The sequence below is a fragment of the Marmota flaviventris genome, chromosome 3 (assembly GCF_047511675.1).
Source record: "Marmota flaviventris isolate mMarFla1 chromosome 3, mMarFla1.hap1, whole genome shotgun sequence".
NCBI lineage: Eukaryota > Metazoa > Chordata > Mammalia > Rodentia > Sciuridae > Marmota > Marmota flaviventris.
The window spans coordinates 84,139,040-84,165,837 of NC_092500.1; the positions used below are offsets into that span (position 1 = coordinate 84,139,040).

The 26,798-nt window shown below is 39.0% G+C and overlaps 1 protein-coding gene across 1 annotated transcript in view; it reads left to right on the top strand.

The window, feature by feature from the left end:
- The first annotated feature begins 375 nt into the window (after positions 1-375).
- Positions 376-26,798, top strand: part of Tm7sf3 (transmembrane 7 superfamily member 3) — a 36,688-nt gene continuing 10,265 nt past the window's right edge. Inside the window, exons 1-6 of the mRNA XM_027934205.2 lie at positions 376-731; positions 12,226-12,380; positions 15,624-15,774; positions 18,803-18,923; positions 20,655-20,826; positions 23,354-23,531. Coding sequence (XP_027790006.1) covers positions 641-731; positions 12,226-12,380; positions 15,624-15,774; positions 18,803-18,923; positions 20,655-20,826; positions 23,354-23,531 — 868 coding nt within the window. The 5' untranslated portion in view covers positions 376-640. The remainder of the gene's footprint in view (positions 732-12,225; positions 12,381-15,623; positions 15,775-18,802; positions 18,924-20,654; positions 20,827-23,353; positions 23,532-26,798) is intronic.

The following is a 26,798-nucleotide window of genomic DNA, read 5'->3' on the forward strand; positions in this document are numbered from 1 at the left end:
AAAATGAAACTTTATTTTTCGATGTGGTATTCAGAACTAGCGTAATAACAGCTACAGAAAGTAGTAACAACTATAAGGGGCATTCCCTGGTATTTTTATACTAACTTTAACTTTAGCTGCTAAGGCAATTGCTACAGGGAAGCAATCTTCAACTGTTGCAAAAAAAATCTAACGACGGGCTAGAGGACCACCGGATTCCTCTTTTGTTTCTTCTTTTTTTTTTTTTCAGAGGGCTGTTAAACTGGAGTCTTGGACGTTAGGCCACAACAGAAAGCGATTTTGTCCTTTTAACGGCGTTAGAAAGATATAAAAGCAAGAAGAGACAACCCCAGAACTTCCTGGGCGCGCGCTGCGTGGGAACGCCCCCAGCACCGCCCTCGCCCGGGGACCCGCGGCTGCTTAGCGCTCCGGGCTGGGGACGGAGACACTGGGCAACGCGGGCCCGTGAGTTAACCTCTTGTTGGGGCGCTCGCCAGATACTCTGGTGGTGGCAGGTGCGCGGCGAGTGCACGGAGCAGGCGATGGCGCCCAGCGCGAGCGCCCCGGGGTAGTGCCGGCTAGGCTGCTGGGTCCCGGCGCGCATGCCCGCCTTCCTCCCAGACCGCGGCGCGGGTCCGGGTCCGGGTCCGTGCAGGCAGCAATGGGGCTTCTGCGGCTGCTGGTCTTGGCGGTGCTGGCATCGGAACGCAGTACGGCCGGAGGAGCTGAGACGGTCGGGAACTCTAGCCAGGGTAAGGTCGGGGTGCCTCGCTGGTGCGACCCAAAGTTACTTCTGCATTTTTTTGCAAGCTTAGAATCCCCCTGGGGGCTTTCCACCTGGCGAGAAAGGTGGGTCTTGGGGGGCGTTGGAGCGCCGAGCTGTGAGTTAAAACTGACACGGATAGACTAGAGCCTTCCTCCCATTGCTAAGAAGGAGGCCTTCCTGTCAGCCCCCTAAAGAGACGGGGGAAACGGGAAGAGATAGCCAACTCTCTTTTTCAGACATTATTATCTCCCGTAGGGAGCAGCCATGTTTGTGGTTTTAACATATTAAAACGCCCCTTTGCTCCTCCGTGGCCTGCCTCAGCTCCGGATTGCGAAGCTTGGAGAGGAATTAAGCTTTATGATTGATGGTCCTCCAAGCTGCATTGGTTTCGCATTCCGAAATCGTGACGCTTTTCAAATTGATTGATGTCCTGCGGAGTTTGAGAAAAAAATGACCCCAGAATGGGACTTTAGATCGTAGGTCATGTGCTTGGTGAAATGGGTTTTAGCAACAGCTCATGCTTTGTTAATATAAAATGTAAAAAGCACTAATTGTGCCAGGCTGATGATCATGTGCTTTTCCGTGAAATTAGGCACATTCTGGGTTTTGTTTCGAGCTTAAGAGACAAGATGCAGTTCTGAAACATATTTTCTGAATAATGTGATTGTGCTCCTACATGCTTATCTCTGAAAAACCCCTTGTGCAAACTGAATCCTAGGATCTTTGCATAGACTTAAGGCCAAAACTGAAAAGGACAATTATATTTACTTGCAGAACATATAATAGGGTATGTTCACTGCATGCAGCCTGTGCCAGGTGCTTTCCATATACAGTGTTCTTTAATCCTCACAACTCCACAGATGATGATTGTCCTCACCTGGCAGAGGATGAAGCTGAGGCCCAAGACACTCATTAAACAAATGAATAGCTAGTAGGGGCAGAGGCAGGGTTTAAATCTAGGTGTGTCTCCCAGCAAATTTCATTGTCTTCCCACTTCAACAAAGGTGACTTCCAATAAAATATCTTGTGTTTTACATTTAATCCTTCAGCGATTCCTTATCCCTTAAAATAGACTAATAGTATCTGGAGACTCAACCTTCCCTATCTCCATTTAACAGGTAGGGAAGCTGTGGTTGATCCAGGATAGTCCAAGAGTCAGAAGGGTTGGTATCCAGACCTTTTTATTCTAGTTTGGTGCTTTAGTATTTACTATCTAGAAATCTTTACAGAGAAGTTGAGAAATGGAGCCAGGCACTGTGGCTCATGCCTGTAATCCTAGTAGCTTGGGAGGCAGGAGGATTGAGGATTCAAAGCCAGCCTTGGCAATTTAGTGAAACTTTGTCTCTAAATAAAATATAAAAAACAGGCTGGGGATGTGGCTCGGTGATTGATGCCCTGGGTTCAATCTCTGGTACCAAAAAAAAAAAAAAAAAAAAGGTTATGTTTGCCTTGTGTTAATATTATTCTCTGCAGGAAAGGGACAATATGTGGAAATTTAACTGCTGGTAATAAAAGCTGATATTCTCCACATCTGTCAGATGAAAGTCAGTACAGAAATCAAGAAATCCTTAGTTCAAGACTTGCGTGATCCTCTTGTAACATGGCTGGATTGCTGTGTAGGATTCTAATGGGACAAAATGAAGGATCAGAGCAGCTGTTGCAGTTTAGGAAGATTTATCCATCTTGAGCAGGATGAGCTGACTTGCACAGCTTGAGGCTGAATACTGAATGAACCTTGGAAGGTGGCTGGTCAAGTTCCTAGAATGTCTAAGGAAGGTGCTTTCTCTGACCAGCTCTGGGCATTGGAGGTGATTTGTCCATTTAAATAGTTGTCTCTTCTCCTGGAGTCCCATGTCTCTTTGACCCTTAACATATATCATTATTGTTTTAGATTTGTATCCACTAACTCTCATGAAATTACATAGTAATTGGAGTTGGTAGGGAAGTCATGTGGACCCTCTGTGCTTTGGATGATGCTTTAAAGCAACAGGTCACTTGTGCTGTGAGTTGCAAATGTTGGTTCCCTTCACAAGTGTGTGAGAAGTTGTATGTTCATTGTTGTGTTTCCTTTTAACTTTTGGGACTAATAACAATTTAGAAGACGATAAAAATGAGCTATTGGGAGGGGCATTTGAATGGCAGCCAGCTCAAGTAGCTGAACCATTTTTATTTTTAACTGTGTGTCTGAAGAGAATTATTGAGACCAAGATTTGACAGATCCCTCCCAGAATTTGGTTGTTGTGTTAAAGCACAAACAATGGAGGGAAATCTGAAGTAGACTTTAGTAAAATATTAGGAAAAGCTGGAAATTTTTAAGGTTGCAAGATAAGGACCTGATTGGCAAAGAAAGGAAGAGATTATTAGGATTGGGCAGTTCTTCTTGGAATGGAATTACTGGAAAGAAAAACGGACTCTGGGCAAGAATAAAAGATGAGTGTGAAAAATAGGAAAAAAAAGTCCCTTTCTATTCCAGTGCTAAAAATTGTTGGCAGAAAAAGCAGAACCACTTCTTTGTAGAGGAGAACTACTTTGTAAGTGCACCATCTTGATGTTGGCCCTTTGCTCTGTAATGTCATTTGATGTGCTGTCTTTTTTCCTCCCACTCCTGAAGTCATAAGATCTAATTATGTCTCATAAAATGCTTCCGATGAATCCTTTTCCAGATGGCTTAGAGGTGAAATTAAGTTCCTGTTAACTTCTGCAGGATATAATTTGGTACGTGTCTTCTTTTGCCAGGTCTTTTTTTTTTTGTGAGTAGAAATTAAATGCCATCTCTATCAGGTTGTGTTGTAAAAATTATTTTGGGTTTCAGTAAAATTTTTTTTTTCTTTGTATTGTGGTGCTGGGGATCAAACCCAGGTTCTCATGCATGTCAGGCAAGAGCTTTACCACTGAGCCTCATCCCCAGTGTCTTTTTCAGTGTCTTTCATTGTCATCAGATGGAAGTCTCTTTCTCAACTTGATGTTTATGAGTTGGGCATTTCTGTAAATGTCCTATGTGTGTTTAGCATCTTCTCATTAGTTTATTTGTAAGCTAATTCAAGACTGCCTGGAAGCTAATGATATCTTATAGTATAGAACTGGATAGTTTAAAATAATTTTTCCCATTTGTTTGATACTTTTAGCAGCCAAACTGATATATGTAGCATAGTTACCTCCACTTTACCATAAGAGAACAGAAGCCCAGAGGAAATAATAAATTATTTGCCTGAGGTTACATAGTTCTAGGCACTGGAGCATCAAATATGACAAAGCTCTGAACAGCCAGAAGTGAAACCACAAGTAGTTTGGTTAAAATGCAGTCTTCTGTAAAAATTATGAAATGTCCTTTTAACTGCCAAAGTATTTTCACAGTGAAGTTAGGTTAAAGATAAGGAGAAAATGTGTTTATCCTTCCCTTATTTATTATTGTGTTTGTAGTTCTCAAACCTGGCTGAACATTAGAATCGCCTGGAGAACTTTTAAATAGGCATATTGTTGAAGAGAGAACAAGAAATGGAAATTCAAAAGAAAAAGTTTACAGAAGCACCAGGAAATATTAAATATTTAGGGATAATTATACTAGGATATGTAGAGATCTCTGCAGAGAAAACCATACAACATTCTTGAGACAAATTAAATAAGTAGAAGAATATCTCCAATTCACAGATTAAGAAATTTTCTGTTTTAGCTGGGCATGGTGGTGCATTCTTGTAATCCTAGGGACTCAGGAGGACTTCGAGTTCAAGGCCAACCTCAGCAATTTAACGAAGCCCTAAGCAACTTAGTGAGACCCTGTCTTAAAAAACCGAAACAAAACAGAACAAAAACGGCAGGTGGGTCCAATCCCTGGTACCAAAAAATATGTCTTAAAGATATCACTTCTTCCTAAATTGTAGTGCCCTCCCAATCAGAATCAGGGGCTTTTTTTTTTTTTTTTTTGGTGGATATTGATGAACTGATTTCTGTATTTATGTGGAAATGAAAAGGGCTGTAATATAGTCAAGACAGTTTTGAAGAGGAAGGACAAATTTGGGATAGGAATTTACACAGAATAATAAACGTGTCAGGACAGATAGGTAAACTGGTGGAACCCAGGGGAGAATCCAGAAACAAACATGTTTGTTTACTTGACTTACATTAAAGTGGGACTGCAGAGCAGTAGGGAGAGGGTGGGGTTTTTTACTGAAGGTTGTTATTTCAAGTATATGTACATGGAAAAATGAACCTTGCTCCCTGTCTCAGCTATACATAAAAATCAGTGTTAGGTTGGTTTGAGACCTAAATGTAAAAGGTCAAACAAAACTTCCAGAAGTTAACATGGGGAATCCGCCTTCAAGATCTTGGAATACTTGACAAAATTTCTTTAAAATGACACAAGGACTAAAGGATGGGAGAGGAGGGGAGAAATAGGGAGGATAGGAAGGGCAGCAGAATAGAATAGACAATATGATTGATGTATGTACATTCCATGTATGTATTATATATCAAAATGCATTCTACTGTCATGTATGACTAAAAATAAATAAATAAATAAAAAATAAAATGACACAAGGACTAATCATAGATGAAAAACGTGAGAAATCAGATTTTGTTAAAATTAAAACTTCCATAATCTGAAGGTACCGAGAGAGGAAACAGACAAATTACAAAAGTACAAGGTGGTATGCAACACTTGCCTGACAGGCAAGTTCTCATAAAGAACTGGTAAGATTTAAGAACAAATAATTTTTTTCCTAGTATTGGGGATTGAATCTGGGGTGCTCTACCACATCCTCAGCCTTTTATTTTTTAAGACAGGATTTCACTTAGTTGTCCATTCTGGTCTTGAACTTAGGATTCTCTTGCCTCAGCTTCCTGACTTGCTGGGATTGTAGTTATATACCCCAGCACCTGACCAAATGATTCAGTTTTAAAAATGGACAAAAGATGAACAGACTTTTTCACAAAGAGAATATCCATATAGCCAATAAGCAAAATAAAATGTAGTAAAAAATCACTAGCTGATTTGGAAATGCATATTATTATTTTTATTTTTATTTTTTGGTGCTGAGAATAGAACCCAGGACCTCTGGCATGCTAAACATGAGCTGTACTGCTGAGCTACATCCCCAGTTAATACTGCGTATTAACATAACATACTACTATACATCCAGCAGAGCAACTGATGATCCCAAGTGTTTGGGAGACTGTTGACAATACTTTTCCACACATTAATGGGACTGTACATTGGCAAAAGAATGTTGGATAATGCTTTCTATTAAATCTGAATATAAGAATACCTATTATCTGATAATTCTGATGGATTCTATCAAAGAGAAACCTGTATGTACATGTACCAAAAGATGTATAGAAAATGTTTGGAGTTATTTGTAATAACACCGAACTAGACATAATCCAAATGTTTATTTTTTTGAGGTTCTGGGGATCATACCCAGCGCCCTACATCATGTTAGGCAAATGCTGTACCCCTGAGCTTATATCCCCATCCCCTCCAAATATTTATTAACAGAACATTAATACATTGTGGTATTTAATTTCATGGGTTATACAACAATGGTAATGAATTAGTTATGATTACTTATAGTCACTGGAATGAAGCTTACAAATAGAATATTGATTTTTTTAAAAGCTAGACACATGGTGGTACATGCCTGTAATCCCAACAACTCCGGTAGGCACCTGATTGCAAGTTTGCACCTGGATTGCAAGGTTGAGGTCAGCCTCTGCAATTTAGCAAGACCCTATCTCAAAATAAAGGGCTGAGGGTATAGCTCAGGGATAGAGTACCCCTGGGTTCGATTCCCAGTATAAAAAAAAAAAGCCACACACACAAGAATTCATGTGTAAATTTCATTTAATTCGCAAAACCAAACCCTAGTGTTTGACATTAAATCATGGTTCCCTCTAGGGAGGAAGGAAGATTGACAGGGGCCATACTGAGATGCTGGAATGATGGTTCTTGACTTAGGTGATGGTTTCATGGGTGTGTAAACTTTAGGTATTTCTCTGCACTATATTTTATTTTTCAAAATATTTTTTAGTTGTCAGTGGACCTTTATTTTATTTATAGGTGGTGCTGAGAATCAAACCCAGTGCCTCACTCATGCTAGGCAAGCACTCTACAACTCCACAACTCCAGCCCTCTGCACTTTATTTTAATAAATATTTTTAAATTGACAGTTTGACCCAGCCCCCAGGGATTCTGATATAACTGACTGGAAAGGATCACAAGCAGCAGTTTTTTTTGTTTAAACTACCTCCAGATGACTGTCATATATTGCCAGGATATATTATAACTTGTTTCTATTAAGAACATCTCATGATCACTATGGAAAAACTGAAAACTAAGGAAAATTGTAAGGAAAAAATAATTATTTAAAATATATCCCTAGAGAGATACCTGTTATTAATTCTGCCTATTTTTTTTTTTCAAGTAACCAGGTTTTAAATAATACAGTGTCCCTTCCTTTTATTATCTGGCTTCTGCCTGGTTCATTGCTATAGTCATGTTGGGGATGCGGACCAGTGAGGCATCATCCTGCTGTAGCTTTCTGGAAACCCAGGAAGTGATGAAACTTACAACTCTTCCTGAAATGTTGGGTGTACTTCTTGAGGAAGAAGTCAGAAGAGACTGTAGCTTAATTTTCTGGTCCTGATCATTACATATTTTCAGTGGGCTATTTGTTTTGTTTATTGTACCAGGGATTGAACCTGGGGCGCTTAACCACTGAGCTATATCCCCAGCCCTTTTTATTTTTTATTTTGAGACAGGATTTTGCTAAATTTCTGAGGCTGGCTTTGAACTTGTGATCCTCCTGCATCAGCCACCCAGCCGCTGGAAATATAGGCGTGCACCACTGTGCCTTGCTGGGCTGTTTGTTTTCATTTTCGAATTTTCTAAGATTAGAATAAGTCTTAGATACAGTTTAACCATTTAGGATCAAAGGCCATCTGTTATGCTGTCATATGAGAAATCTCACATAAGTTGATTGCCTGACTTAGTGCTTTCTAGGACACACTGTCACAAAATAGAACTATTTTATTTTTTAATTTGTATTGGAATAACAGTCTGTGGGTTCGTTATTTGGGGATTGGTTGACTAATTATGTTACATATGCAGAATAGAATACTGAAGAACTTTAAGAATGATATACCTAGGATGATTTTGATATGGAAAAGTATTAAAACCTATTAAATGGGCTACGCCAAACATTTATATCTTTTCCCTCCGTATATGTGGAAATGCACATGCTGCTGTCTACCTAAGTCCTAAGATACCTCTCCATATCCTCCATAGGTTCTGCATCCATGGATTCAACCAATTGCTAATGATTTTCCATTTTCATTTGAAAACATTGCCCCTGTACTAAACATGTACAGACTTTTCTTGTCATTTCCTACGCAATACAGTATAACAACTATTTACGTAACATTCATATTGTATTAGGTTCATAAGCAGTCCAAAGATGACTTAAAGTATACAGGAGGACGTGCATGTGTTATATGCAAACACTGCACCTTTTAATGTAAGGGATATGAGCATGCACATATTTTGGTTTATTTGGAGATTCTGGACCCTTCCTTTGTGGATGCTGAGGAACAGTTGTATGCCAAACTGAGTGATGATTTATGAATAGTGTATTGTATTTTGTACCTTTTAAAAATAAAGATTATATAGTATCTAAAAATATTTGTTTTAAGGGAAAAATTAACGATAAGTTTGTTTATTGTGTGTCCTTCCCCTCTCCCCCTCCAGTGCTGGGCAATGAACCCAGGCATTTTTTTTTTTTTTTTTAAGAATTTAAAATGTAAGAAGGAGATTGAGGGGATGCAGGAGGGTTGGGAAAGGGGCAGAAATATGAAATGAATTAGATAAAATTACACTGTGTACATGTGTAAATATACCACAGTGAATTTTGCCTTTGTGTATATCTGTAAAGCACCAATTAAAAATAGATAAATAAATAGAAGGAAGATCAGTGGAGTATAAGAAGGAAAATGGGGGGAGGGAGGAGGGGAAAGAAAGAGGAGGCCCTAGGAACTGAAATGGAGCAAATTAAATTCCATGCATGTTTGATTATGTCCAAATGAACCCAGCTATTGTGTATAATTACAATGCACTAATAAAGGCATTGAAAATTCTAAAATAAATGAATAAATAAAATTGTAGATTCAGGGATTGATCTTATACTTTCGAGTGCCAGGAAGCCTTTTTTTCAAATCATGAAATTCCTTTGGATAAGAACAACTCATGATCACCATAGAAATTTTGAAAAATAAGGAAACACATAAAGCAAAGTAACTTAACCTACCTGCTTTTAATACCCCTGTTTATTTCGTCAAGTCACCAATTGTTTAAGATATATTTAAATTTCCATGGTCCTGTGTTTCTTTCCTGTCTTTCTGAAGTTTTTCTAACTCTGAGTGGTGATTCATGCTTGCCCCTGGGTGATAGAATAAAGAAAAAGGTTAGGGGTAGTTTACCATTAAGATTTTACTAATGACAGCTTCAATCTCTTCCAGGGCTTTAAAGCCTGTACTGTTCTGGTTCAAGGTCCGTGTTTTGGGCGTTGACATTCTAAAATATGTTGAAGGGCAAATCTAAGTTTTAATGACAGAGTTTTAGATAATCTTTTTAAATTTTCTTCTTTCAGTTTCATTTACAATGCCTGATAGCCAGAGGGACTATTTCATAAGTACTTCCTGAACATTTGCCAAATGGGGAAAAGGATTTTAAAAAGGGAAAACCAAAAATGAAACTAGAAAAGATAGGATAGTAGATGAGCTGCAGGCTTTGGACAGTGAAAGGACAGTTAACTTTGGACAGTTAATTCTTTAGGAAAACAGACTGATGCTGATATTGTTCTGGTCTGACAGATCAGAATGGGTATTTTAAAAAATATTTTTATTAGTTGTTGATGGACCTTTATTTTATGATTTATATGTGGTGCTGAGAATCGAACCCTGTTCCTCACACATGCTAGGCACTAAGCCACAACCCCAGCCTCCAGAATGGGTTTTTTTTTTTTTTTTAAGACTTAGAAGATGGATGATAGATGGGACCAAAATTAAAGTGCAAAACAGAGACAGACACATTTAGTGCCGTTTACTGAGATGCTTTTAGTTTTATGTGTAGTTTGGTTTTCTAATAACTACGATGATGAAAAGGTCTGGAAAATATAAAACTGTTTTTCCTGTTAACCTTTAACAAAAAACAAAACTACAAACTCTCTGTATTTTCTAGACTTTCCTAGCCAGATTTTCCTAGCTACTCCCTAAAGCTTTACCTCTATTTCAGCTGGAGTTTGATCCATATAAAATATTCATTCCTGTTCTATAAATAGGAGAAAATATACCATTTCCATCTGTCGTGGCTACAACTATTAAATTTTTCTCTGGACTTTTGAGAAATTAAATCATAAACGCAAATAACCTTTTTTGTCAATTTTTATAAAAACATTGTTATGAACGTAATACAGCATCACAGAGTTTGTGGAAAATTTATAGAGACTAATCATTTTTCTAGGCTTATCATCATTTGTGCTTATTGGAGTTCCATCTACAGGTTGGCCATTTATGATAACTTTTTGTTTTGTTCTTGATGGTTCCTATAGGGTATTAGAATTTAGGAAAAAAATGTTGAATGGTCTTCTTGGGACATGAATGTGTTAAATTATTTAAAAAATTTTTTTTTAGCTATAGATGGACACAGTATCTTTATTTATATATTTTTATATGATGCTGAGGATCGAACCCAGTGCCTCACACGTGTGAGACTGAGCTACAGCTCCAGTCCAAATTATTTAATTCAGGAGAGTTTTCTTTTACCACCCACTGCCTCTCATCTCCTTCTAAAGTAAAACATGATGGTTCTACTGTGGGATTCAGTTGAATTACAGTTTTTCTTGTCAACTCCTTTCTCATCAGCTTCTTTTCTATATTAAACTTGAAGCTTTTTCCACTTACTTTCAGATGTGAACCCCCAGGACTGGTATGTAATGCTTGTGAACTCTTCTGCTATTTATGTAGATACATACTGACGAGAGGGTAGGGCTGCCTTGGGAATCCAGGGCCACCCAGAAGTAAAAGCAACCTAATTTAGTGGGTTGCTTGAGAATTAGATTGGAAAAAGAACTGGCATGCAGCTGAGAGAGGAGCATGGATAGAATGAGTGACTTCAACACAACCAGACAATAGGGGCAGGTAGACAGTCTGGAGACGTCTGGATGAGGTATTGAGAAACTGTCCTTGTCATAAACTGTGTGAACTCTGGGCTTGATCCTAATACAAATGACCAAAAAGCTCCTTTTTCCAGAATGCCTGTGGTTCACAATTATATGTGAAGTGTCTATTGTGGGTACCTGACAAACTTTTTTTTTTTTTAATTTTTTTTAGTTGTCAATGGACCTTTATTTTACTTATTTATATGTGGTGCTGCGAATCGAACTCTGTGCCTCACACATGCTAGGCAAGTGCTCTACCACTAAGCCACAACCCCAGCCCCTGACAAACATTTTTGTCGATGTTGATGGTACCTGCTTTTTCAAGTTAGTTTTAAACACCCCATTTGATAGATGAGGAAATTGAAGCTTATGACAATTCAGCAACCAGCCTAAAAATAATACAGCCATTAACTCTGGCATTAAGTTGAAGTCCCGCTTCTTTCAGAATTCACTAGATGGTACTCTTTAATAGTAGCACATTCATGATAAATAAGATCCTTGAGGATTGCTTATTCTTAAGTTTGGAGACTTTGTTCCAAAGAGAATTGTTGTTTTCCTACAAGATGTAAAATTTTCTGGGGTCTTGGGTCCATCCTCAGCACTTAGTATTGTTCATGTTCTTTTCCCCCATACCAGGGATTTAATAGAGAAGTGTTCAACCACTGAGCCACATTCCCCTCCCACCCCCATTTTTTTTTTTTTTTTTTTTTTGTGGTGCTAGGGATTGAACCCAGGGCCTTGTGCATATGAGGCAAGCACTCTACCAACTGAGCTATATCCCTAGCCCTCCCCTGCCATTTTTTATATTTTATTTGAGGCAGAGTCTCAGTAAGTTGCTCAGGGCTCACCAAGTTGCTGAGGCTGACTTTGAACTTGGAATCCTCTTGATTCAACCTCCCAAACTGCTGGGATTACAGATGTGCACCACCACATCTGGATGTTCACATCTTTTCAAACATCCATTCTAGTTCTCAGCTCCACCACTTACTAGTTGAATGACCTCATGTGGACTGCTCCACCTTCCTTTTTCTTTCTTTCTTCTGGTGCTGGTGAACCCGGGGCCTTGGACGTGCTAGGCAAGAGCTCTACCACTGAGCCACACCCCCAGGCCCTGCTTCACCTTTTTAGCTTCATTGTCCTCATCCATAACATAGAGACAATAATATTTACCTCATGGAGTTTTCTGAGGGTTAAATTAGCATTCTACATTTGTTTTTGAATGTGGTGTTTACAAATGAGATACAGTATTATAATGAAAAGTTTCTCCCATTGTAGGTTTTCTTGAATTTTCTGTGGGGAAATTCAGATACTTCGAGCTCAACAGGCTGTTTCCAGAGGAAGCTATTTTGCGTCATATTTCAAGTAATGTGACTTTCCTTATTTTCCAAATACACTCACAGTATCGGAATACAACACTTTCTTTTTCTCAGGTATGTATGAAGAATTATTTCAGCAAAAATATCATTTCCATATGTTTAGGTCTTATGTGTGGTATAAGCATTAGAATTTGATGTCTCTTCATGTTTATGTCTTTTGTCTTAAAAAGATTGAGTTGGGGGCTGGGGTTGTGGCTCAGCGGTAGAGCACTAGCCTAGCACGTGCAAGGCGCTGGGTTCGATCCTCAGCACCACATAAAAATAAATAAATAAAATAAAGGTATTCTGTCCAACTACAACTAAGGAAAAAAAATTAAAAAAAAAAAGATTGTGTTGTCAGGTTAGTAATTGAGAGCAGCAGATGTTAGTACTTCAGTACTTTCTTTCTTTTTTTTTTTGGTACTGAGGATTGAACCCAGGGATGCTTTACCCCTGAGCTACATCCCCAGTCCTTTTAATTTTTTATTTTGAGACAGGATCTCATTAAATTGCTGAGGCTGGCCTCAACTGGTGATCCTTCTGCCTCATCCTCACATGTCACTAGGATTGTAGACATGTGCCAGTGTGCCAGCCTCTGACTTAGAGCTGGAGAGCCAAGTCATGGGAGAGGGGTCCTGTGCCTGATGTCTCTTCTCTGCACTTAAGTTTTCCTGCCATTTCATTTTCTCACTCTGTGGGTCCTTAAATAATTTTTCTGATAATATATTTTAATGTGTTTCCATTGTCGTTTAGCTATTTGTTGTAGCTTACTGAGAACCCTATGTGATCAGTTTTATCCTTTGGAGTCTCTCTTGTAAACAAATGAATTCTTTTTTGTGGGGGTGGGGGTGGAGGTGGGGGCAGGTACTGGAGATTGAACCCAGGGATGCTTAACCACTGAGTCACATCCTCAGCCATTTAAAAATTTTTTTATTTTTTATTTTGAGGCAGGGTCTTGATAAGATGCTGAGGCTGGCTTTGAACCAAATGAAGGAATTAACACCTAGTTCATCCAGCCTTGCGCTGCACATCCAGCAGAGTTAAGAACTCTACTGTAGATGTCATCACTAACCCCTTAAGCTAACCTCAACTTTGGAAAGTTTTTAGTTGGATTAACTTGAACTTTTTAGGATCAGTCATTTATGGTAACTTTTCACAAATCTGTATTTGGCCTACATGAACCCTTAGACTAATGAATGAATTTTGCCCTGTGTGAAATTACTTTTTATTTGTTCCATGCCTATCTTCTAATGTTCTGGAATTTGGTTAACAAACCTGTCTCAACCCAGTACATATGCAGTTTGATAGGCATTGGTCATCTTGTATTTATGGGGTGCCATGTGATTTCTTGATACGTGTATACATTGAGTAATGTTTAAACCAGGTTAAACATACCTCCTCAAATATCTATCATTTCTTCAAGGTGAAAACATTCAAATTTTTCTAGCTTTTGCAAACAGTGCTTTATAATTATCTGTACCCATTCTTCTGGGCAAATAGCACACTAAAACTTGCTCTTATCTAACTGTAACTTCCTTCCCACTTATCAGCTTCTCCCCATCTACTCTCCCCAGCCTCTGGCAACCACTGTTCTACTCTCAACTTCTGTGAAATCAACTGTTTGAGATTCTGTATGTGAGTGAGATCATTTGGTAATTATCTTTCTGTGCCTTGCTTATTTTACTAAACATAATGATCTCCAGTTCTGCCATGTTGTCACAAATGATAGGATTCAGTTGATAACAAAGACAATAAGAGAGGATGGGAAGGGCATTTAAGTTTATTAGATACTTTGTGCTAAATCTGTGTTTCTTAAACTCTTGAAGCCAGAGACTGCTTGTTCGTGGACACCCTCTCCTAGGCAAAATACAATTTCATAGGGGCCTCTGGAGACTTAGAGAACCCTCTGATTCCTGTTTGGGAACCTCTGTGTTTGATTTCCATATAGTTAATTCTCATAGCAGCTTAGTAACATAGTTGTGATGCCTGTTCCTACATTTGAGAAAACAGATCTTTGATAAAGAAATGTTGACATAATAAATGACCAAAGAGATCTGGCTGAACAGCATCTTGGGCCTTGATTCCATGCAGAAAAATCTTAGTTATAAAAGTTTTCATTTCTTGGGCCACTTTTAGTTCCACTATTCATACTGTTTAGAAGATGATGACCAGAACTGCATGCACCTAGAAATGAGAGGTCTGTGTGAGAATTGTTTGTTTCCTGCATCCTAGAAACTGTTGGTTTTTGGGTTATCATGACAGTTTGTTGTTTCTTGGAATCCATTGACCTTACAGTTAATTAATACGTGAGTCATTTTTGTGTATGCCTGTCAAATTGAATCTGATTCCTTTATCTGTCCCCTGCTTTGTTTTAAAAGAGCATTCTGAGTTTGCTTCCTTAATCTTTTATTATTAAAAAAGCATTTTATTAGTAAAGAAGATTTCTAAACAGATGGGATTGGGGGATGTAATAGGGAGAGGAGTGTAGGGGAAGGATTGGGAAGGGGCTCAGGAAACTTTTTGGAAGTCCTGCATATATTCATTGTTTTGAATTGGTGATGGTTTCACAGGTGTCTGCATGTATCAAAACTTTTCAAATGATATACTTCATGTGCAGTTTATAATTTGTTACAACTTAGTTACAAAAGGCTTTCTAGAAACTGAACTCCTTTGGGTTGGGATTTATATCTTTATCGTCTTAGTAAATTTTAACTCAGGTGAATCAAAATGCTTGTAAAATCCATTGTTCAATTTCTGATCAAAGATTTTTGTTATGGAGTGAATATGTCCTCTCCAAATTCATATGTTGAAATCCTAACTCCTGGTGTCTTGGTATTAGGAAGTGGGTCCTGTGGAAAGTGTTAGGTCCTAAGAGCAGAGTCCTCATACGTGGAATTGGTGCCCTTGTACAAGAGGTGCCCCTTCTGCTGTGTGAGGATGCAGCCAGAGGTTGGCAGTTTGCAGCCTGGAAGAGGGTTCTCACTTGAACTTAACTATGCTGGCACTCTGCTCAGATTTCCAGCTTCTGGAACTATAAGAAATAAATTTTTATTCTTTATATACAACCCAATCTATGGTACTTTGTTATAGCAGCCCAAACTGACTAAAACAATAGTGCATTTTAAAGAATTCTACTTATAGATGTGAACATGTGAACATAGGGATGAAAAGAATTTCTTAATTATTTAAGGAAGGGCTGGTTCCTCCCCGTCCCCTATTTTTCATTTGAGTATATTTGGAATAGGCCTTGCATACTGGATCAATTCTATGTCTTTTGCTCAACTTCCTATTCATGGTGACTTTTCTTCCTAATTGCAGACTCTCCTTCCCAATACCTCAGGAACAGGCAATGACAAAGGACTGGTTTTTATTCTTAGACCAGAGCAGAGTATGTGCACTTGGTATTTGGAGACTACAGATGCTGAGCCTGTTCAAAATGTGGCCATTCCACTCTCGTACTCAGAAAGAGGTAACCTGTCTTTGACTCTCGATTACTATAAGGAATATGGGATGTATTTGTGAAAATTTAAGGAAAATTATCCTATTATGATTGCTTGTTGTAAGTGCTATTTAATCAGAAATATTTTAATAGCAAGGGAGCTCAAAGTGAGCATGATGAGTGAAAGCTCAGGTGGTGATGGGGAGAGTATATTTAAGGAGCTCTTGGAAAAGCAGAAACAGAAAGGCAAGAAACAGAACTTAGCAGTTGATTCTTCTAAGTTGAGGAAGCAGTGAGCTTAATGTTTTGAAGGAGGAGTGTGGCAAGTGGGTGTGGCTGGAATCAGAGTGCAAAGGGCCTTATACAGCAAGAAGTTTGCATTCTATCCTGAGGTCAGTTCTAAGGAAGTGTAGAGTTTCCAGGCAGAGGAATGATGGGGTCCATTTCATCTTGGAAAGCTAACCCTGGAGCCGGTGTTGGGAGTGGATTGGAGAAAGCACAGCAGAGTCAGGACTCAGTAAAGCTTTGAGGGTTCAGAGTGGGAAATGAAGATCTGAGCTGAGGCCACAAGATGGGGTGGAGAAGAGGGGCTGGTCTTGAGATGTTTGGAAGGTAGCATTGATAAGACACAATGACCAGTGGTTTGGGATTACTAGAGGGGTACATAGACTTCCTATATGGACAGCTTGGAGATAGCGATGGAAGTAGGCAGAGGAACAGGGTTGTTGTATTGGATGTTTTATGGGGTGCAATGGAATAGATGATGACTTCAGTTTGAGACGCAGTGAATCCCAGATGGGATTGTTGGACATATGGATGACAGTGCATAGTGGACAGTTAAAATATGGACCTGGAATGGAGGAGTGAGGTTAGATACTCAGCAAAGGAAAAGCCATCCTGTGAGTGAAATTGTCCAGGCATGTACTTAGAAAACTAGGGGGAAATGGCAGATACTTTCCTAGTTCCTACTATCTGTCAGGCACCATTTCTGGGTGCCTGGGGGATATTAACTGCTGAGGAATAAGCGTAAGACTGAGATGTGGTCTTGGAGGTAGGAGAAGAGCTCAGAGGTGCAGCCTTAGTAAGGAGTGGAGAACAGAACTCTGTAGGGAGGTCCAGAGAAGTGACCAGAAGGGTCCATCTGATAGTAATAAAGCATGAGTGGTGGCTTTTAATGGGAGTCATCTTAGTGGCATAGACAGGAGGGATGAAAATGAGATTACAGTGATTGAGCAGCGCAGGTGAGGTGAGGGAAATTAGGCCATGCTTAAAGTTTAGGGAACAAGGGAAGGAGAGGAGTGATAGGTAGTAAAGGAGGTGGAATTCGAATGATTATCAGAATCAAGGAAAGGGAATAATTTCTGTAACTAAAGAGTAATTACCTGGTAAAAAGTTATAGACTCACCAAGCATGGTGGTGCACACCTGTAACCCCAGTGGCTCAGGAGGCTGAGGCAGGAGGATCACAAGTTTGAGGCCAGCTGCAGCAACTTTAGCAAGGCCCTAAGCAATATAGCAAGACCATGTCTCAAAGAAAAAAAAAAAAAGGCTGGGGCTATGACCCAGCCAGTGGTTAAGCATCCCTGGGTTCAATCCTTAGTACCAAAAACGAACAAACAAATCCATAGACCTCAGCCTTCTATCAAAGACAGTGTAACCCACCCTGTAACCTTCCCCCAAAAAGTAGAGCTTCAGGTGGGATGCATATCATTTTCTTAGGTGTTGTAGATATTTGTAAGTGCAGAGAAAGAATATTAAAAAAAGCTCAAAATTTTGAGGAAGATTCCACATAATATTGAAGTATACACTATATTCCATCTCAGCTCTCACCAGGGGAAGTCTACCACCAGAATTCCAACAGTTTGTGGAAACCAAGATTCAGCTGTGGGAATAGATGGATGAGTGTATGAAGTTGTGATCTAAATCTTTAGATTGGTTAACCTGCTCTGTCTTATCCTCTCCATATGACTGCATAACACACAGTTCTTCATATGGAGTTGAGCTAATGTCAAGTGACTTCAGTAGGATTCTTAACAAGAAAAGAGCTATTTCAGTCACATGATTAACATCAAATTACCAAAATCTATCTTGTGTTTGATTAAATACTCAAGTGCTATTCACATAAATGGCCCTAGGGTCTTCTATATTTACTCATTTGTAGAAACACAATGACTGTTCCTACAGTAGTGAGGATGATACCATTTTTCTCTGTTGAAAGAGGCCATATGAAAAGTAGATGCCCTTACCTTTTTTATTTTTGGATTTAGGGATTGAACCCAGGGGTACTCCACCAGTGAGCTACATCCCAGGCCTTTGTATTTTTTATTTTCAGACAGGGTCTTGCTGGGGGTCTTGTTGAGGCTGGCCTTAAAATTGTAACCCTCCTGTCTCAGCCTCCAGATTCACTGGTATTATAGATGTGTGCCCCATGTTTGGCTGCATCCCCCTACAGCTGTTACCTATGGAGTTCCCTTTCTTTTTGGCAGTGATTTCCCCCCCCACCCCCCACCCCCCGCCCATCTTCAGATTTTTAAGCATTTTTTTTTGAGTCACAGACTCCAGAATATAATAAAAAGTTTTCTCCCAAGGAAATGTAGAAATTCAATATTTGGCAACTTCAGGGTGCTTGTGGAGCTCATGAAACCCATTTTTGGACCTCAGTTTAAAAATGTCACTTTTGACTAAACTCTGGAGATTGGCATGCTGGAGATGGTAAGCCAGATCCAGCTTGCTGTCTGTCTTTGTATATAAAACTTTATTGAAACATACCTGTGCCTGTTCATTTGTGTATTATTTGTGGCTGCTTTTGTGTCTCAAGGGCAGGACTGAGCAGTTGTCATAGAGACCCTCAGACCCACAAAGCCTAAAATGGTCCCTGGTCTAGGGTCCTCATCCCCATGATCTTCCTCTTTAACCAAGTCCTTGAAATAGTATAAAAGCAGAAGCTCTGTGTTTATATTTAACTTCCACATGGGAAGTTCTGTTAACACTCCACTTTTCTGAGCCTGATTTGTATATGTAAGACTTCTTTGTTAGTAACTTTCCTATTTTTCGTTCAGATCCTATCCCTGGAGGCTGTAATTTGGAGTTTGATTTAGACATTGATCCCAACGTTTACTTGGAGTATAATTTCTTTGAAACAACTATTGAGTTTGCCCCTGCAAACCTAGGCTATGCAAGGTATGACCATCTCTGTCTCCTAAAACTGCTTTTAGAATAGTCATGACTGAATTTTGTGTAAATTTAGCAAACTTTCTGAGATCCGTAGTTCTCTGTAGTGAAATTGAATTGTTTATTTTTTTGGGGAAGGAAATTGTTGTAATTTAAACTTTATTACTAATATTTCAACTTTTTTTTTTTTTGGTACTAGGGGTTGAACTCAGGTACTCAACCACTAAGCCATATCCCCAGCCCTATTTTGTATTTTATTTAGAGACAGGGTCTCACTGAGTTGCTTAGTGCCTCGCAGTTGTTGAGTCTGGCTTTTAACTCACGATTCTCCTGCCTCAGCCTCCCAAGCCACTGTGCCTGGTTTGAACTGTCATTTGTAATTAATGTTTTGCCCCTTCATTCTTTATTTGAAAAAGCCAGACGTGTCTATTGTGAATTTGGAAGTGCATCTTAATTTTTATAATGCATTTTAATATAGAAAGTCTTCTGTAGCTCTGAAATATCCTTTTATAAGATTTTTTAAAAATTAAAACTCTGCCTCAGTTTCTTTCTTTCTTTCTTTTTTTGGTGCTGGGGGTTGACCCTAGGGGTGCTTTGTCACTAAGCTACATCCCTAGCCCCTTTTTAAATTTTGATATAGGATCTCACTAAGTTTCTGAGGCTGGCTTCGAACTTGTGATCCTCCTGCCTCAGCCTCCTGAGTTGCTGGGATTACTGGCAATCACACTGTGCCTGGCCCTCAGTTTTTAAATTTCTATTTTAACAGCAACAATTCCATTGAAAAACATTAGAATTCTCTATGTGGCACTCAGCACTGTGCATCATATGTAGTACTGAGTGCTACATGTTCTTTATCCTTTAATCCAAATATCTCATGAAGAAGGGGCGATTGCTCTTGTTTTACAGAGAGGTTTTTCTAAGGGTCATTGAGGTTCATTGATGTGCCCACAGGCACACCAGATGGCACAGCTGGCAGTTCACTATAATCCTGACATTAGAATTTGGTTATTTAACTGCACTCGCCTCTTGGTGTGTCTTCGGGTGAGCTGTTATAACAAAGCACAGATTAAGTATTCCTTCTCTGAAATACTTGAGATCACAAGGATTTCAGATGATGGAAGTTTTTTGGATTTGGGAATATGTGCATAGGTTTTACTGGTTGGGTACTTTTCGTCTGAAAATCAAAATCTGAAGTGTTTTGAGCATTATATCTGTGCTCAAGAAATTCCAGATTTCAGAACATTTTGGATTTTGGAGTTTTGGATTAAGGATGATCAACTTGTACTGTAGACTGGATAAAGAATGGACATTTATTTCTCTCAGTTTTAGAAGCTAGCAGTCCAAAATTAAGGTGCCAGAACGGTTGGGAGCAAGCCCTCTTCTAGTTGCAGTATCCTTAACAAGACACAAAGTGCTAGAGAGCTCTCTGGGGTCTCTTATAAGGGCAGTAATCCCACTTAGGAGAGCTCCACCCTCATGACCTAATTATCTCTCAAAGGCCCACCTTCTAGTACCATTATATGAGGGGCTAGGACTTCAACATGAATTTTTTGGGTAACAGCAACATTCAGTTCATAACAGCATGTTACTTTTCTCCGGAATACCAATTATGCCATTGCAAAAGGTGAACTGTTATATTTGAATTGTTGCAGAAGTTTGAAATTAGAGCTTTTGGTTCCTTTTTGTAGATGGGGCTTGCACCACATGAGATTGATGTTCAGTTTTGTTGGTTGACTTTAGAGGTGCAGATCCTCCGCCATGTGACGTGGGAACAGGCCGGGACTTTAGGTGGAGGTTGCAGTATGATGTGTATCAGTATTTCCTGCCTGAGAATGACCTCACTGAGGACGTGTTGCTCCAGCACATGCAGAGGATGGTCCAGGTGCCCGAGGTGAAGGCCAATGCTGTCAAGGTAAATCTGTTTCTCATGGTCGTGTGGCTATTGTGACACTGTTGAAAAAGTTGAGGGGAGAACCTACCAGGACCTTATTGCTTTACTGTTTTCTTGATTTTTTTTTGGGGGGGGGGATAACCACTTTATTCCCTTTTATTTTGTTATCAAATGGGGAGCTATTGCTAGTGATAGGCCAGAATGATGTTACCCTTTGGAGAGATACAGATATACTATATTGAATTTAGGCTGCAGCTACATCTGTGACTAATGATCTTGAGACACAGAGGGAAGTTGAAGTGATTTTCTGTGTAACTTCCGTAACTATTGGCTTAATAGTTTTGGCAAGTATGAAGGTTGTAGTGTCTAAATAATAATGAGAAATTGCACATCGGTATTAATATTTGAACCAAACTCAAAGTCTAACTTGGAGCAAAAGTTTTCTCTGAGCTTTTGAATCCCTGTAAACCCTGGCTACTCCAGGTGTGGACCACAGACCCGCAACATTGGCATCATTTGGGAGTTTGTTAGAATTGCAGATTCTTCTTAGGCTTCACTCTGGAACTACTGAATTGGAATTTGTGTTTTATAATCCCCCAGGTAATTCTTGTGTATATTAGAATTTGAGACTTAATGATTTAGATTCCTTTTGTGGAGGCCAGGATTTTAACTTCATATCTTGCAAGGTACTTGATAGCAGTATGTCATATGAGGTCCTCCTTCAGTCATGGTTGGTGGGTGAGGTTTTTTTAGACTGATTGCTATGATTCTTCCTAGAAGGTTAATAGATCACCAGGTTATGTAGAAAGAAGGGATTAAAATGGCATATTATGATCAGCCTGTAGGCATAGCCTATTGAAGAGTAAGGTCTTACTTTGTATGTGTGTCACCTGGGATGTCATTGCACAATTCTGAGGAGCCTTAATACAAAAAAACTCATCATGCTTACTCACAAATTAAGAAGTACTGTTCATTCCATTTGATTCTCTTGTTTATAGGAAATATAAAGGTTAAAAGAACCAATTAGACCTTGAGCACAATCTGACAAACCCAGATTGTGGTATATTCTGTAAAACTACTGACTTAATCTCTTTAAAAATCATTGAGTGGTGGGTAGGTTGGAGAGGGTGGTGGGAAGGACTATTCTAGATTACTGAGATTAGAGATGCAAAACAGATGCTAAACTTGAATGTTGGGTAAGAAGGAAAAAAGCTATAGAAGACATTAAGGGAAAAAATGGATCTGTATTAGATAATGAGAAATTATTAATTTTCTTAGGTGAGACTGGCATTGTGGTTAGATTGGAGAATGTTCTTAGTACCTTGCTACTCAGAATGTGGTAGATGCGTGTAGAGTATTGTCAACACCTAAAAGATTGTTAGAAAAGCAACAAAAGCCACCTCTGACTGACAGAATCAGTCATTTTACTAGATTCCCTTAGTGATTCAAGGGACATGATGTTTGAGAAATACTCTTTTAGGAGTATTTAGAAATATTTAGAAGTAAAATGTCATGATATCTATAATAGTTCTGCAAGAAAAAAAATTGAAGGAGCAAGGAATAGAAAAGAAAATACGGTAAAATATTGACAATTATGTGGTATAGAGTTTATTGTATTATTAACATTTTTGTGTAGTTTAGATTTTGCATGATAAAAACTTGGAAATGTAGGTGATAAGATTAATATTTTGTTAAACTTGACTAATCTTTTGCCCAGAGAGCATGTATTTTAAAGGCTGAGCAATAATTTTAAAAAGTGGTACCCTTCTAGAAGGCTTGTGACTGTTTCTTTGGAAACTCAAATATTTAATTTCTTCATTTACACTAGTTATAGTTCTATGTATTATCGTTACGTTGAGCTCGGTATGGTTATATTGAGCATACACTTGTTGAAGATTTGGTAATAGCGATTGGGCTGAGTACTAAAGAAAGAGTAGTGAGCAAATTAACTATGATTTTTGCTCTTGTTTTAGTTATTTAAACTAAAACAAATGCCCAGGTGCAGTGGTGCATGCCGTAATTCCAGCAACTTGTAGGCTGAGGCAGGAATATTCTGAGTTCAAGCCAGCTTCAGCAACTTAGCGAGACCCTATTTCAAAATAAAAAATGAAAAGGGAAAGGGATGTAGCTCTGTGGTTTAGCATGCCTGGGTTCAATCCCTGCTACCAAAAAAAAAAAAAAAAAAGAAAGAAAAAAACCTACCAAATTTTTTACTTTGTACTAACTAGCATTTGCATACTGTTTTTATTAGGTTTATAATTAGATTTTATTTGTATTAGGTTAATATATAGATGTTAGACTTTATTTATATTAGATATTAATGTCATTTAACATATTAAATTAAAACTTTGGAGGCATTTTGTGTAAGAACTGTTTATATTAGCACATACAAACCATGTAGGCTGGTCTTTTGACAAAGCTAAATGGGTTGGTGTAATTTTTGCTTTTAAACAGAATTGCAATTTGGTATATGTAGGTGGTATTTTTAATAGAATAGCTTTTAAAAAAAAAAGTCTAAACACTAATTGTGCATTATTTTTGGCTCTAGCTGGTGACTCTAACAGCTGATGATAAGACAAGAGTTTCCTTCTCCTCCCTGCGGGGTCAAGGAGTTATTTATAATGTCATCGTTCGGGATCCATTCCTGAATACATCTGCTGCTTATGTTCCTGCTCACACATACGCTTGCAGCTTTGAGGCAGTGGAGGGTAATTGTGCTTCCCTTGGTGAGTGTATGGATTTAAACTTTGACAGATTTTTCTTTGACTTTGCAGATCTGTTTCCACAGATATAGAACTTTAGAATATTAAAAAATGCTTTTTGTTCATTCAGCAAATGGGGTTTGAGCCCTTTCGTTTTTCTACTCTCTGTTCTAGGCACTAGAATATAGCAGTGAACAAACCAGACAAAATAAAAATACTTACATATGTACACACATATATATATATCATCTTGCTTATATATCATATATATTTAGTGGGAGATTCAAGACAAGATAAATTTGTAAAGTATATAATACATGAGAAAGTACTAAGAAGAAAAATAAAATTGGGAAGGGCCACATTGGTAGAGGTGAGAAGAAAATCTGAGATAGTACAATATGGGAAGGCCTTGGAGGCAGGAAGCCATGTGCATATCGGGGGACAGAGCCTTCCAGGTAGAGGGAATCGCCAGTACCAAAGTCTCTTCCAGAAGACTGCCTGAAGAAAGGCAGTGCGAACAGTGGTGGGAAAAGAATGAGGAGGGCACAGTAGAGATGCAGGGCTGGTAGTGTGCCCTCGCAGGTCGTAGTAGATATATTATATCAGAAGGAAATGGAAAGACATTGGGAGGTTTTAAGCAGATAGCGCCACCATCTGACTTTAATGTGATTGCTGGCTCCTTTTGGAGAAAAGACAGGGGCAAGAGCAGAAGTAGTAGAATGAGTTAGGAGGCCATGGAAGTCATCCAGATGAGGGATGGTAGCTTAAGGAGAGTTGTGGCAGTGAAGGTGAGTGGGACCAGCACGTATGTGTCATCTTGAAACACTTTCTTAGAAAAGGTGCACAGATGCTATAATTTTTGCATAATCTTCACCCTGATTTCTCAAACATTAGTTTCCATGTTGTTCTATTTGCTTCATCCTGTCTTCCTATAAAAACATACATATATGTATATTGAATACTTTTCTGAACCATTTGAGAATAAGTTGCAGATAGAAAGATCTTGTACCCCTAATTACACAGAATTAGTACTGATACAATACAGTTATTTAATCTATAGATATTATCAAATTTTACTCATTATCCACTAATGTCCTTTAAAAGACACAAAGTAATTTTTTTCCTGCCCAAAGTCCAGTTCATGACACCACCTTGCTAATTTCCATGTCTCCTTAGCCTTCTGTAATCTGGAGCAATTTCTTAGTCTTATTTTTGTCTTTGAGGACTTGGACCTTTTTTGAAGAGTACAGGATGTTTAGTTTTTAGAAAGTCCTCAGTCTTAGTTACTTTGATGCTTCTTCATGATTACATTCAGATTATGCATATCTGGCAGAAAGAGAGGAAGTGATGTGTCCTTTTCTCTTCATATCTGTCCCATTAATGGTGATAACTTGATTACTTGGTTAGTGACCTCTGCCAGTCTTCTCTGCCATAAAGTCACTGTTTTTACCTAAAATATCTTTTGGGGGAGATATTTTTAGTGTTTGTAAATAATCTCATTCTCAAACTCACACTTGCTAGTTTTAGCATCCAGTGGTCTTTGCCTGAAACATTTATTACTAGTCGTTGCCAAATGGCATTTTCCTAATTTCAGTCCAGATTGTCCCAGATTTAACCAATGAGTGGCTGAATGTATTTTTGATATAGGGTTTGATGATGGATTGATTGAGTGGAAGAAAGTGGGGTTAAGGATGACTTCTTAGTTTTTGGCCTAAGTAATTAGAGAAGGCAAACTGCCATTCACTGAGGTGGGAAAGATTGGGAGTGGTCTTGGGAGAATATACCCAGAATTCAGTTTTGGACATGTGCAGTTTGAGAACACTCTTAACTATTCAAGTGGAGTTGGGCAGCTGACCGTTGGCTATATGTAGCAGTTGGAATTCAGGGGAGGGCTGGGCTAGAGATTGTCTTGGAAATTATCAGGTTAACTATATGGCGTTTAAGACCATAGAATGGATGAGTGAGTATATAGAAAAGGGAAGGGTCTGAGGACTGAGCCCTGGTGGCACAGATATGGAGATGAAGAAAATCCTGGTGAGGTGGCTGAGAAGGAGCAGCAGGAGTGGTAAATGGAAAGTGATATATTTTTTAAAAAATTATATATAAAATCTTTTGTTGTTGTTTGTTTATTTTTTATGTGGTAATGGGGATTGAATACAGGACCTCATGCATGCGAGGCAAGTGCTTCACCACTGAGCTATCTCCCCAGCCCTGATTTTTGTTTTTATTTAATTAATTTTTGTGGTGCTAAGAATTGAACCCAGGGATTTGGGTCAGTGATCTATTACTGAGTTATACCCACAGCCCAAAGAGAATGTAATGGTTTTTGTTTTGTTGTTGGTGTTTTGCAACTGAGGGTTGAACCCAGGGACAGTACTATTGAGCTACATCCCTAGCCCTTTTTTTGTTTTGATTTTGAGACAGGGTCTTGCTAAGTTGCTGAGGCTGATCTCCACCTTGTGATCCTCCTGCCCCAGCATCCCAAGTTGCTGGGATTACAGGCATGTCCCACTGTGCCTGGCTGTTTTCTGAAGGTGGCAGGAGAAAGAGTTTCAAGGAAGAGAGAGCAATCAACTGTCAGATGCTGAGGAGAGGTCAGCTAACAGGCTGAAAATGACCACTGGCTTCAGCAACAAGGAGGACATTGGTGCCTCTGAGAGCTGTTCCAGTGGAGTGCGATAGCTGGAATATGTTCAAGAGCAAAGGGGATGGGAATTGGAGAATGAGTTCAAATAGCTCTTTCAAGGAGTTTTGCTCTGAAGAATGAAGTCTAGGAGTTGTGCTTGAGACAGGGATTAGGGTTCCCTTTGTTTGTTGGAGCTGTATCCTTCTGTTAAAGGAGGAAAAAATTTAGTGACATTCATGAAAGCACAGAGAAGAGGAGGGTATTTTAGTCGGTATAGGGACCATTACAATGGGATTTTGCAGTGGGTACGGGGAGAGTAGGTTCAGCTCTGAATACAGCATGGGCAAGTGGGAATATATAGCCAAAGAGCAGGTGGCTGGGGTGGGTGTGGTCAGTGAATGAAATGTTACTAAGAGAGAATATGAGAGGTAAAAGGAATTCTGTCTAACTGACCTAAGAGGGTTCTTGCTGAAGGCACTGCAGAGTGATGAGACATCACCTGGGGGATGGTGGAAGATGAGGAACCTGATCAGATATTGAGGGCGATCAGATAACAAATGGTGGTGGTGGGGACCTGGTTCTTGCTAATCTGATTCATTAGAGTTTTTGCTGAAATTTAATTTTACAAGGAAGGTATTTTACTACGGGCCTATGAGAAAGTTCAG